At 47.2% G+C, this 13,981-nt stretch overlaps 1 protein-coding gene across 1 annotated transcript; it reads right to left on the reverse strand.

The window, feature by feature from the left end:
- Window positions 1-3,238: 3,238 nt before the first annotated feature.
- RNF228 (ring finger protein 228) lies at window positions 3,239-7,109 on the reverse strand. Its single transcript, XM_053919119.2, has 2 exons — window positions 6,772-7,109; window positions 3,239-6,588 (listed from the first exon to the last, which is right to left on the reverse strand). The coding sequence occupies exon 2, from the start codon at window positions 5,968-5,970 to the stop codon at window positions 4,972-4,974; it is 999 nt and encodes a 332-aa protein (XP_053775094.1). The 5' UTR covers window positions 5,971-6,588; window positions 6,772-7,109; the 3' UTR covers window positions 3,239-4,971.
- Between the last annotated feature and the right edge of the window lie 6,872 nt (window positions 7,110-13,981).

Genomic DNA, 13,981 nt, shown 5'->3' on the forward strand with positions numbered 1-13,981 from the left:
CTCACATTTTCTTCATTCACGTAATTTTGAACTCAGATCTGGCTACAGCCATTTCTAACACAATTTTCAGAAATAGTTGCAGTAGTAAAGAGCCCTGGCTGGTGGGGCTCAGTGGGTTGAGAACTGACCTATAAACCAAAGGGTCGCTGGTACAATTCCCAGTCAGGGCACATGCCTGGGTTGCGGGCCAAGTCCCTGGTGAGGGGCACACGAGAGGCAACCACACATTGATGTTTTTCTCCCTCCCTTCCCCTCTCTCTAAAAATAAATAAATGAAATTTAAAAAACAAAACAAAAAAAAGAAATAGTTACAGTAGTAAATAGTAGATATTCATCAATTCTACACTCTAACATACACAATGAAAACATTATTTCAAAGGAAGAAGTGTAAGTGCATACTTAGCAGGGGGCAGTCCATTGTCCATGACATGAATTTAATAATCTTTGTATTATCGCAGAAATTTAAAATACAAATACTAGCTAATGGGAAGCAAATGATTAAATAAAGAGGATATGAGCTGGATTATAGGATAATGGGAGATTACTCAGTTATTGACATTGTAAATTCAGCAAGTCTATGAAGGGTAATTTATTTTAAATGGCAAAGGGGGAAGAATTAACCATATGGAAAGTAACAAATAATGTGAAATTTAACGGGTCTTGTTCTCCGTATTGTGGGTAATTTCACTGCAGTGTAAGCTTGTTCGAACTATGCAGGTGCTGTTAGCTTTGGAGAGGATGGTGCAGATGTGCTCATATAGGCAGGAAGCCAAAAGGAGTCATATCTTGAAATCTCACAGTGCAGAAAATGATGGGAAATGGAAGCCAAATGTTCTTTGGTCTGTCCAGTGGCGCCTGTCACTAATATAATGCAGTAAGAGTTTCACCACGATAGCACTGACTTTTTTCAAAACTCAAAGGGGGGTTGTGTATATTTCTTCACCTTTTACAAATCCCCATGAAGTAGGGGAAAGCAACTAAGTCAGCCGGGGTCTCAGGATTTACTGCAGGACAGCCAAGTTGCTTAACAGTCAGTGAAGAGTTTCCCATTCAGCCAACTCAGCAGAATATTTATGTGCCACTTACCGTGTGCTGAGGACCGGCTAAGGCTTTGTGAATAGAGTGGGTGAGCAGACAAGTGTGCTTCCTTGTTTTTCACATTTTGGTTGCAGGAGACTGAGATAAAGAATATAACACATAAGACCATTCCAGACAGGAATAAGTGTTAGGGAGAAAATAAAATTTCAATAGTCATTTGGGATAGAGTGGTCCTGGCAAGCCTCTCTGGGGAGGTGATGTTAGACCCATGGAGATGTGAATGAGAACATGGCCACGGATCCACAGAAAGCTTCAGTTTCCAAAGCCTCAGTTTCACCGATACACTGTCGTGTATGTACAAATCCTTGCACCAGGCAAGCAGGACTGATAGTTTGTGTTCCCATTTTATAGATGAGAAGCTTGAGGCTTAACAAGGCTGAACTACATGCCAAGGTCTTTCCAAGAAAGGAGAGAACCAGTATTTAGACTCATATCTCCTGGATGCAGTTACTAGTCTTTAGACCCCAAACCCAACGTTTCTTCTGGTTGTGCACACTGTTCACGAAATCATGTTGCATTCAGAGGCCGAGGATTTAATTCATCACCTGCAAGATGAGTTTTTTCACTTGAAATTTAGACTCTCTGGAAGCATGATGACAACTCCAATCTGCAGTCCCCAGGACCTGGGCAGAACCTGGGCCATGGGGACCATGGCTTTTTGAGCAAGTGTGCAGGCTGAGCAGGTCTGGCTTTTCACAGTGACTTTACTGGTAGTTCAAAATCATGGGCTAGAGATGTGTCCAGGACTGAAACATGAGCTTCCAAGAAGATGAGAATTTCCATGGGGAGAAGAGTACCTCCCTGCCACCAGGAGCCCTTCAGACAACTCACCAATCATTTTAACGATTACTTCCTAAACACCTGCTTTGGCTAAGGTATTGGTGTACCAGGACTTCCCACGTGATGTAGGCAGAGATAATTAAACCATACCTGAAGAATATGGGGGCGCCAGAATATCAGAAAACCACTAGAAACCAGAATCCATCCTGCCACTCGATTCTCGGAAAGTCAGAAATGAATAAACACAGTCAGCCAAGAAAAATAACCTCTCCATGTTTAGGTGCTGGGCTATTAATTGTATCTGTTTGATTTTAAAGTATTCTAACTCAAACTTTTCATTATAAGAAATTTACATGTGCAACCTATGGAAGAAGCAGAATGTGTCTTGCATTGTGACTGGGACAATTTAAAGATGCCCTTCTCATTTATATGGAATAATTTAGTTTATGGCATTGGTGGATCCTCCTCTGTGGAATACAAATAAACTCTACAAGGAGCAAGCTGGCCCCACAGTAAGTTTAAATAGACTTCAGGTTGCCAAATTAATGGAATGAAGTAACAAATGTGTGTACACACAGGTATACATGGTTACATCCACAAAGCCAAGTTCTGTTGCTAGTGTATACACAGACATACATACATATACACACACATACATGTGTAGATACACTCGCACAACTAAACAGTTGTGAATGAGAACAGAGTCGCAGCACTTGTGAAGTGAACAAAAGAATAAAAAATAAAAATAGGAGTAATACAAGTCACTTGTTGGAGGTACAAATTAAAACCAATCTCTGAAATGTAATTCTTAGAGGTAAGAACCTGGAAACATTTCACAGAATCTGAGAACAAAATCTGGCAATACCTTTTAGTTAATGTTATAGTAATGGATGGGTCGGCCACTTTTCCCTCCAGAATGCAACAGATTTCACTGGGCCCTCAGGAGTCCTGTTAAAGACTAGAAACAGCCCTGGCTGGTGTAGCTCAGTGGATTGAGCACGGGCCTGTGAACCAAAGGGTCTCCCGTTTGATTCTCAGTCAGGGCACATGACTGGGTTGTGGGCCAGATCCCCAGTAGGGGGCGCACAAAGGGCAGCCACACATCCATGTTTCTCTCCCTCCTTTCCCTCTGCCTAAAAATAAATAAAATCTTAAAAAAAAAAAAGACTAGAAGCAATTCCATGCAATGCCCACCCCAGCATAGTACATTCTTCTCATGTGTGATATCAGCCCCATTTAGAACGTGAAATTAGGATTTGGATGAAAAATGTACTTCAGGAAGACCACACAAATAACTTGAAGCAATTTCCCCATGAAATAAATTTCATGAAAATAGTTTTTTTTCTATAAATGCTTCTCGTTTTTAATTAAGACAACGCAGACATAAAACACATCATATAGCAACCCCTGAATCGGAGTGATGCCACTTTCCAATGGCCAGTACATGACTGCTCTCTAGGACAGACACAAATGTTCGTTCGAGTTCAGATACTAGAATAGTGTCACGATATCATGCAGACAGCTTGAGTAAATACACGAGGAGTAACAGCACACCTTCAGTCGCTTCTGTAATGTTTAGGTACAGAACATCTTTGAAATTTGGAATAAGACAAAGTTTTCATATAAAATACATTTGCAACAGGTGGAGGTTTTTGTTTCTTTAAAAAGGCATCAAATCCACCTGTAAGACACATTGCAGTTCAGGTTTTTTGGCTACAAAATCAGAATATGTGTTATTTTTCATTTAATGTGACTGGATCTGAACCTAGTGATCTCCAGTATCAAATAGCTAAATTCAAAATAATATTTTTCTGGTAAGTGTTTTATATATACTTGTAATCAAAGGAAGGAAAACTTGTCCGTTTAGTCTTTGGGCACTATTTTATATTTTATCAAGTAGTTGAAAGTCATTAGTGGTTTCACAGTACAAAATCTTGAATTAGTTACCAACACGCTTTTATTTCTGCTAATTTCGAAATGTACTTGGACTGGAGGTACGGAAGGAATGTTACTGCTTATCAAACATCTTTTCTGGAAATTTTAACGCACAGAATTTCCAGGTTTATATATTCTTAAATAAATTATTTTTAAAAAATGAAATAAAGAAAAAAGGAGAGGAAAGCCTGCAGTTTCTACTCTGCGTGAATAGCTCTCAGTATCTTCCAGGTGGGGGCAACAGTCAGTCAGTTTTGAGAGAAGATGGGAGAACCAGCTCTTGAAGCTCCCTGAGTCCAGTTACAGAGGAGTAAGTGACTCCCTGGTGGTAATGCCGTGAATAAAACCACCGGGAGTCTCCACGAGCCCAGTTTCCAGGACTTTGGGGGCTCTGCGGGTAGCAACACGGTGGGTAGCAAGATCCACCGCCTGGTGCGCCCCGCCACCTCCGTTCCGCTGCAACAGCCCGCAAACCGGAGCGCGCACGCGCGCCGCGCACCTGCGGGATCTCGCAGAGTTACCGGACGCTGCTGCGCCCCGCCAGCCGCCCAGCTCCGGCCGGTGCGGTGCCGGCGGGGAGTGGACGCCGCTCTCAGCGCTCCAGCTTACCCACTTTCCAGGGCCGCCAGAAAGCGGGGAAACCTTCTTCTCCCGTTTACATCTCATTCATTCTTCTGAACAATGCAAGTGCATTCACGACTGCTGTAGCTCTCTGCGCGCGCGTGCCTGCACCCTTAAACTCTGAAGTCACCGCAGGCAGAAAACCAGCGTTCAGGCGGAGCGGCAGGGGTCCCACTCCCCTCTCCAGCTCCCTTTGCAAATACTCGGACTCTGGGAGGGATGGCTGAGCACTCTGGCAACGACGACGGTGGTGCACGAAGCAGAGGTTCATACTGTACTGTCGGGGAGATGGACTCCCCAGTAGCATCTCCGCCTCCTCGATTTCTCTCTCTGGCCCAGGGCGGAGGAGGCGGGGCGTGGAAAGCCCGAGAGGCTGGAAACTGAGGTCCCGTCGTGGCGGGGCGACTAGAGGGTGCGCGTCAGGGGGCCGCAGGGACGGGGTGGAGAAGCTCGAGCGCACGGAGCCAGAGGCCCCCTCCTCTCAGGCCTCGCAAGGCTGAAGGTGCACGCGTGCTGGAGACCGGGCGTGTGCCCTGACTACGTGTCGCTCCTCCGCACTCCACCCGCCGCCCGCGTCCTCCGGCCACCGCCACCGCCCCCGACGGAGCCGGCGGCCGCGCCCTCGGGTCGGTACTTGAGCCAGCAGATGAGCCAAGTGACAACAACCGAGAAGAGTGCCAGAATGCTGGCCACCGACAGGCAGATGGGCCCCACGGGTGAGGGCGACCCGGCAGCTGGGGCCGCGCCAGGGGGCGCCCCGCCGCCGGGGGATGCCCCACCGCCCCCGCCGCCGTAGTGGTTGACGAAGATGAGGCCGGTGAATAGCAGCACCACCATGGAGAGAAAGGAGAAGACGACGCACACACAGCCAGCGGTGAGTGCCGCGCGCTTGCAGTTGTGGCAGCTCTCGTAGGCGCCCGGGGCGCGCAGGGCGGCGCGGGCGCGTGGCCCGCGGGCGTCTTCCTCCCTGGGCAGCGGCGGCGCCGGGGCCGGCGCGGGCGGCGGGGCCGGCGCGGAGGTTGGGCGGCGAGCTGGCAACGGCGGGAGGCGGTCCGGGGGCAGCGGGTCGTGCGCGGCGCGCAGGGCCAGCGGGTAGGCCTCGGCGAGCTTGGTGTTGTTGGGCAGGCCGTGCACGCGGCTGTCGGGCAGCGGCGTGCGGTGGCGGCACACGGGACACGCGATGGCGCCGGGCGGGCTGTGCCAAGGCGGCGGGCGCTCAGGCGCGGCGGCGGCGGCGGCAGCGGCGGCGCGGAGCTGCAGCTGGCTCAGGCACTCCTGGCAGAAGGTGTGCAGGCACGCCAGGAGCTTGGGAGCGCGCCGGTCCGCGTCGAAGTAGTTGTAGCAGATTTTGCACTCGTAGTCCTCGAACGGAGGGAGACCGGGCACTGTCACCACTGCGCTTCGGCCTCCCGAGTCCCCGCTGTCCCGGGCTCCTGCCGCAGCGCCCCCGGCTCTGGTCGAGCTCCCGGGGCTGCTCGTTGGGCTTCGCTCGCCGCCTCCGCCGCCACTGCCGCTGTCGCTCGCCGGTGCTGCCATGGCATGATCCGCCCTTCATCGGGGGCGAGGTAAGGCGCCTTCCTCCCCCTCCGCCGCCGGGTCGGCTCCGGGCGGGGAGGAGGCGCTTCCGCCTCCCGCCTCCGGCTGCCGTATCCTGGCGGGGGAGGCACCGCCGGCTGAGCCGGACGGGGGCGCAGCGGCGACCGCTGCGCCCACTCCCACCAGATGCGGGCGCCTGGAGTCCTCCCAGTCCCGGGAGCGTCTCTGCCGTCCCCCTGGGGCCTCTCAAGGCAGCTCTGCCGGCAGCTTTGGATGTCGGTTTTTGTTGGAATTGGGAGTTGAGGGCTCCTGGGGAGGGGGGCGGCACGGTGCGGGATGCGGATTTGGGGGGCGGCCACTTAGAGATGGAGCGCCCTCGCAGCACCCCCCGCCTCTCGAAGTCACTCTCGGGGCAGTGAGGGGAAGCCTGGTCTTGCTTTTCCCTTCTATCCCTCCCGCGCCCCCTCCCCCTTTATCCTTGTCATTCCCGGTGTATTGTCCTAGGTCTGGGGCTGAGTCCCTGGCGACACCTCCTCTCCCCCCAACAAGCCAGAGCTCACCGGTGATGTAATGCGGGATCCGCGCTGGGAGGGAATGCGGCGGCTGCGGCGGCTGTTTCTGTCGGTGAAAATCGTGATCTCATTTCTCCGACCAAGGGCGAAAGCCAGTCATCACCAAGCCATTTACACTTTCCGCTTTTATTAGCAAAGCCCAGGCAACCCTGAAGCCTTCTCAGAGTGGAGGCGGAGGGCTGGCACTTTCCTGGTACCGTGGGGAGGAAATTTTGGAGCTGAACAGTACCTTTTTGCCTCCAGAAATACTGCTTCCTGAGACTTAGGCAGGCACGAAGACGCAGACACACTCAGCCGGGTCTGGAAAGGTCCCGACGCTGACCGCAGGGGACGGAGGTAGCTGTTTGGTTGGTGCACAGGCGGCTACAGAGGCCGAGAGGGGGAAATATTATTGCCAAACAGGCTCACAGAATTTCAACGTCCACCCTAATCCGAGCCCCTGTCATCCGTCGCCCCCGCCGCTTCCTCACTTTAACGTTTAGCACGCAAATGCAGAGAGCTGAAAACTGCTTTCGCAACGTGGGACAGATCTTCCTGGTTTTATTAAAAGCCAATAGAAGCTCATCTGAGCAGGTTAGCAAAAAGCAGCACTTCTGGAAGGAACACTCAGTAGAATACAGGAGTGGTGGGTTTGGGGGAACCTCTCTTGGGTGCTATTCACATATTCCTAACCAGAAAGTTCTGCTCCCGTTTCTCCAGGTTGGACCTCACCCTATGAAAAGAGACCCCTCCCCTTCCAAACAAGGAGAGGGAAGAGGATGGAGCTCTGGGGTCCGGTGAGATGGGAATGTTCTCACTTTCTCTGGATTCTCTGCAGAAGACAGCAGGATGCCCCAGGGAGTGTTTGTGGAAAGGAAGACTGAATGGGGAACAAGTGGAAGGAAAGGAAAGAAACGAAGAAACTACCGATGCACAGGCAAGGGGAGGAATTGTCATAAATAACCATTACATGTCTATAAATGTGTTTCTTATTCTCTGCGAGTAGTAAATGTGATAGATGTCTTAAGTTTGAGGGACTTTAGACGAAGCTCATTAACAACCATTTTCTTTTTATTTTCTAGTCTCAAATTTTATAATTTAAGGAACACTTTTTAATTTTTTCTTAAAGTATATCATTTTGTGATGGGGGTCGTTATGAGCAGAAGGTAGGGTGATGGAGAATCAGAAGAAGGCCCTAGTCTGGCCTTGAAATATCATACACAAACCTACCTATAGTGGAGGAAGTTGGTGCCTGTCCTCTTTCCCTCCTTGACTGCGAAGAGCCTGGAATGATGCATTTTATGCATTGTTTTAAACTGGGTTCTTCTTCCTTAAGTTTTGATTAGCCCTGTGCTGAGAAGAGACATCACTGATGTCGGAAAAACTTTAAACAGGGCTTGGGGAGAAGAGAAACTCAAGACAGGAGAGGCTAGTGTGCATTTAAGTGTTTGTCCTTCCCATCCACCCATTTCCTAGGACATGTGTAACCTCGATGCTGAAGGGGACTGAAAACGAGTTCCGAAGGCCTACATGTTTGCATGTGGTGTGCACTTGGGCAAACATGTAAAATTTTCAAGTGTTGCTCTGTTACGTTCTCACCATTGAATGGAAGAATCGAACATGGGGCTACCCCAGGGTCTGTCGATCTCAGCACAATCGACATTTTGAGCTGCATAATACTTCACCGTAGGTGCTGCTCTGTGCATTGTCAGAAGTTTGGCAATATCTCTGGCCTCTATGCACTTGATGTTAGCAGTGACCCTCCCCACTGGTAACAACCAGAAGTGTCTTCTGAGGACAAAAGTCACCCCTGGTTGAGGATCACAGGTCTACCCCTAAGTCACAGATTTGTTTAAAGTGAAACCAAAAGCAGAAACACCTCCCAGCTCTTAGCTGGTGCAAGCAAAGATGGCATTACCAAATTCGCTAGCTACCAGCATGTTTTTTTCTGTAGCTCACGGCACCTTCCACGCCACAGCACCATGTTTGAGAGGTCCAGGCAGTTTTTGTCAATAATATGTTCTGTTTATGGAGTCATGACGAATTGCTAGAATTTGATTAACAAGGCTGGAATTTACTGTCAGTTTATATCCTAGGACCAGCCGCTCATTTCCGGACTCCTAAAGGTGGCCTGTGGGGTTTCCGTCAGTGCAGCGAAGAGCGTGAGCTTGCACGACCCAGGCATCTACCCTAACGGACTGGAAGGCCCAGTGCTCAGTGTCCGCGGCAGCAGTAAGTAGTGAAGCGTGGTCACTCATGTAGGAACTAGGTTTTCACTATGGTGAGAGATGAGTTGAAAGAGATCTTAAGTCACAAAGAACTCAGTATTCACATCATGATTTGTGTTGACTTTGCAAGAATCTAGCTCAGGCCTTAAATATATTAGACACTCAGTTTTTGCTGAATTTGTTTTCTTTTTCAGAACCCAAGTAAATGGGAGACAGCAATGGCCTTGGGTCATCTCTTGTCGACATTCTCTCTCTTTACCATCTAAAGAGAGAACGTTTTAGTTTTAGCATTGACAGTCCTGAATCCAAATGCTAGGTCTGCTCCTCACCCTCTGCCTAGCATTAGATGTACTGCTCAACTTCCCTGTGCCTCATTTTACCACACTGGAAAGTGGGGATGGGCAGTTACCACATAAGTCTGTTATGAGGATTGAACAAGTTGTATACATAACACTTACAGAGAGTCCCGACCCCTGTTAACACTCACGACTATTTATGTCAGGGGTTTCTATTCCTGATCTTAATAATATTTACAAACACCCTGTGAGAGAGGCTCAGAGGGTTTGTGAAACCAGCCCAAGATGACACAGACATCAGGGACAGAATGGTCCAGCTCTTGCATTATTTCAAAAATAGAGATACAAGGAGCCCCTCAGTCAGAAAGAGCAGGAGGAGGCCAGACCCATGAATCTAACCACGCATTACTGATCTGTCAGCTTCAATGAAGCCCTGGATAAAACATGAGGGCAAAGAGAAATCTCATTGGTAATATTGGAAGAATAGATGTATAGGCAGATAATGCCACTCAGAAGCAAGAAGTAAATGAGTCAGTCAAACAGTTGGTATTTTAAAATCTGAACTGGCCCGATTCAATTCCACATTTATTGAGGTCCGATTCTGGAAGGCATACTGCTGCGAGGTAAGTTATCTAAGCCTCCAGAAGCCAAGAGTTTAAGAGAGGATATTAAATATGTACAAAACTTGGAGGCAGAATGAGTCAAGTTTGTGGTCTAGGGACCAGGTCTGGTGGGAAGAAAGAGAAGAGGGAAGTTATTTCCGCTGCAGGAAGTTTCTGCAGACTCATGGTCAGTGAATTTAAGAAAACATACAGAGAGAAAGACACTCAGGGCAGCGGCAGCAGGGAGAGCAGGTGCGCTGGGCACGGTGGGTGACCCGCTTCGGAGAGAGCATGCAGCGTGCAGGATGCTGCCCAGGGAGGCCTGGAATGCCGTGCTAGCCGGGCTGGGCTTCCTTCTATAGAGGACCCGAGTGTTCCACCTCCGTGCATGGTGAGAGTGCCCACAGTGGATGGAGCTTCAGAGCGCTGGGTTGGCTGGAGTTGGAACTGACTATCCAGAGGGAGGCATATCCATTAAGAGGTTACTTTAGGAGCTAAATCTCACTGTTATGTACTGCAAAGATAAAAACTTTTAAAAGAATTAATGTGCTCCATTTATGGCGATAAATTCTCTCTCCTCGTGTATGAGCTAGCAGTTCAGAACAAGCGCTGTGCTTCCAGGTGGCCTGTGCCACTGACTAGCTATCCAGCACTGGACAAGGCCCTTAACCTTGTTGTGCCTCAGTTTTCCCTTTTGTAAAATGGGAGTGTTATCTACTTTGTAAGGTTGCTGTGCAGTTAAAATGAGATGACACATGCTAAGCTTCAAACAGTGCCTGGTATGTGACAAGTGTCTTTAAAATGTTTCAAAAATAATAAAACCTATGCAAACAAATTGCTTATTCTAGAGAAATTATTTCTTTATTGCTAAATAAAAATAACTCAGAGCAAAGGCTCCCTTGCCCAGGTGATCAAAGTTAACACCGGTAGCGACAAGTCAATGGCACTTCCCCTTGATGCGATGTGTTGAGAATGGCCCTTTGTGATGGCCCTCCCCCAAACCCCACAAACCCAGTCCTCTTATAGGACACAGATCTGACGAATCCCAGCAGAAGGACATTCTACAAAATATCCCTCAAAACCTTCCAAGTCATTGAAAACCGGGGAAGTCGGTGAGTGTCACAGCCAAGAAGAGCTGAAGGAGGCAGGACAGCTCAATGTGTTGTGATATCCCGGATGGGGTCCTGGAACAACCACCAAAAAGGACATTGGGTAAAAACTAAGGAAATCTAAAGAGAGTATTGGCTTTAGTGAATAATCGTGTATCGATATCGGTTCATTGGTTATAATAAATGTGGCACATGAATGCAAAATGTTCTTCACGGCAAACTGGGTGTGGGCTATATCGGAACTCGGTGCTATCTTTGCAATGTTTCTGTAAATTTAAAAGGGCTCTAAAATAAAAAGTTTATTTGAAAAATGTGGTCCATTTATGGGGAATTGCAATCAGAAGACCACTAAAATTTCCTGGGATTAAGATGTATCTGCGCATTGTGCATTTGTATCACTTCGAGTAAGATCTATTAAGCGAATTTGAAAAACCTTTTAAGGAAACATTTGACTTAGCACTAGGGTGTCTAATTACAATATGCAGATAATAGTGATTTTTTAAAATGTACAGAAATAATGCAACTGCCTTAAAATAAATTCAGAAAAGAGAATTAAAATATTACCCTATAACCCAACAGTCCAGCATAGCTATTATCATCATTGATTTATTCTTATAGGCATGTGGTTTTAGTTGTAATAATATTTCACTTTAATTTGAATTATTCATTCAAATTGCTATTTATGGTAATTACTATGTGCCAGAAAGTGTTTTTGAAACTGGCAGCATAAAAGACAGCGGACAAAAACAATATGCTCGACTTCACAGAGCTTATAATCTAGCATATGTGTATTTTTGTGTGATGCAGAAAATAAACAAATAAATATATAAAATGATAACTACTGGAAGGTGCTATGAAGAAAAATATAGACCAGAAGGACAGGAAGTGTTGGGGTATGGAAGGGGTAGTTTGCTATTTTTAATAAGGCAGCCAGAAAAGCCCATCTAATAAAGTGACATCTGAGCAAAGACCTTACAGAAGTGAGGGACAGAACCATGTGGTTCTGCAAGAGAGCCCCAAGCAAAGTGAACCACGTGTGCAAAGGTCCTGAGGTGGGAATATGTTTGATGTGTTCCAGGAACAACAAGGAAGTCAACAGGTTGAGCAAAGGGAGGGGGTAGGAGATGAGGCCACAAAGGATGTCCAGGCAAGGGTGATCATATAGGGACTTCTAGATCATTTAGATAATTTTTAATTTTTAAGTAGAGTAAGATAAGAAGCCATTCAAGGGTTATGAGTAGAGAGATACTTAACCTGACTTAGGCTTCAGGTGAATCACTGTAGCTGCTATGTGAAGAACAGCTGAGAGGGGACAAATTTAGAAGCAGGTGACCTGGGTAGATGGCTCTGGTTTACAAAGCAGAGAGAGGAAGCTGAGACTGCATGGATTCCACATGTGAACATGAAGCCAACAGAATTTGTTGCTGTGGAGAGAGAGAGGGAGAGAAGTTTCCAAGGCTGTTGTGAATGAGTAGTAATCATTAATTTAACAAACATGTAATAAGCTTTTCCCCAGGATGTTAATAATATGAATAACCAGGACATTTTTCATTTTCTTGCTCAAATATCACATCAGTGATACCCTGACCATCCAATCTAAAATGGCAACCTCTTTTGTTTATTACTTTTTTCTTTGCTCTTCCCCCACCCCCCACCTCGGCTTTCTAAAGAAATCAAGGAAGAGCTAAAGGGACAGGGAACCCAGGTGTCCTCTGCCCAACTGGGTGGAAAGTCCGTCCTCTCACTGCCCTTTGCAAATCCTCTCTGTCCTTCCTCCCAGCTGCTGCTCTGGCGTCAGAGCCCAGATCTCTACCCTTATCATTCAGACTTCTGTGAGTCATTGTTCCCAAACAGTGAGTGGATCAAAAGAGATGCAGAGAGTACAGGAGATTATCAGTTACTGCTGTGTGAGCAGAATGGAAAAACAGGAGCTACCTGCTTCTCTTAAATACCTGCTTCTCTTCCATGTATGATCTGTGAAGCTTTTTGTGACTCAGATCTTTTCAAAGTTTCAAAGAGATGCAGGTCTTGGAGGCAGGGCCTCCCAACCTGGGGAAGTTTATGAGGCTAAAATTGGCCAACCTTAATCTCTGGGAGTCATTCAAGAGATTATGGTTTGCCCTGGCCAGCATGACTCATTTGGTTCAGCACTGTCCAGCAACACAAAAGGTCAAGGTCACCTGTTGACTCCCCCTCAGGGCACATGCCTAGGTCTTGGGTTGGGCCTGTGTGAGAGGCAACCAATCAATGTTTTTCTAACACACTGATGTTTCTCTCCCTTTCATTCTCCCTCCCTTCCCCACTCCCTAAAAATAAATAAATAAAATCTTTGAGATTCCTGGTCAGGGCACATGCCTTGAGGTAAAATCTTTGAGATTTTATTTATTTATTTTCAGGGAGAGGGGAAGGGAGGGAGAAAAACATCAACGTTTTGTTACCTCTCGTGCACCCCCAACCAGGCACCGGCCCACAACCCAGGCATGTGCCCTGACTGGGAATTGAACCAGCGATCCTTTGGTTCACAGGCTGACACTCAATCCACTGAGCCACACCAGCCAGGTTAGTAAAATCTTTTTTTTTTAAAGATTATGGTTTATATGCCAACCAGCTGCAAGCTCAATTCTCAGACGGTTTCTACTCCCTCCTATCATGTGGTGCCCTTTGCAAAGCCAAGGTTAATGGAACATGCATGCAAAGTGCTTTTCTCCAAAAGGTCTTTTATGCAGCCTGGGGCCCTTTTCATCAAGTCCCTCTTATGAGTCTCCTCTTTGATTAGATGCTATAAAAAACACTTCATTAGGTACAACAAGTGTTTTAAAGTTAGAAAAGCTCTTCCTCTTTGAGCGATGACTCTCCTCCTTGGGAGACAAAAGTAAGGTGCAGTATTTTTAGTGAGAAAATAAAGAAAGAAAGAAAAGGAAAGAAGGAAAGAAAAAGAGAAAGAGAAAGAAAGAAAGAAAAGGAAGGAAGGAAGGAAGGAAGGAAGGAAGGAAGGAAGGAAAGAAGGAAGGAAGGAAGGAAGGAAGGAAGGAAGGAAGGAGGAAAGCAGGAAAGGAAGAAAGAAAAGTTCCTTGGATGGCACAAATAGGAGTAAATGAAGCCGTGATCATACTGCATTTCTTACTATTTTTTGTTCTGATGTTTCTATCACAGCAATGAATCCCAAAATGCTAAAGGCTGCCCGAATGTTGTGAAATTAGAGACTCTCAAGTTCCCAGCCTAACA

This window comes from Desmodus rotundus, chromosome 2, assembly GCF_022682495.2.
Source record: "Desmodus rotundus isolate HL8 chromosome 2, HLdesRot8A.1, whole genome shotgun sequence".
Lineage (NCBI taxonomy): Eukaryota > Metazoa > Chordata > Mammalia > Chiroptera > Phyllostomidae > Desmodus > Desmodus rotundus.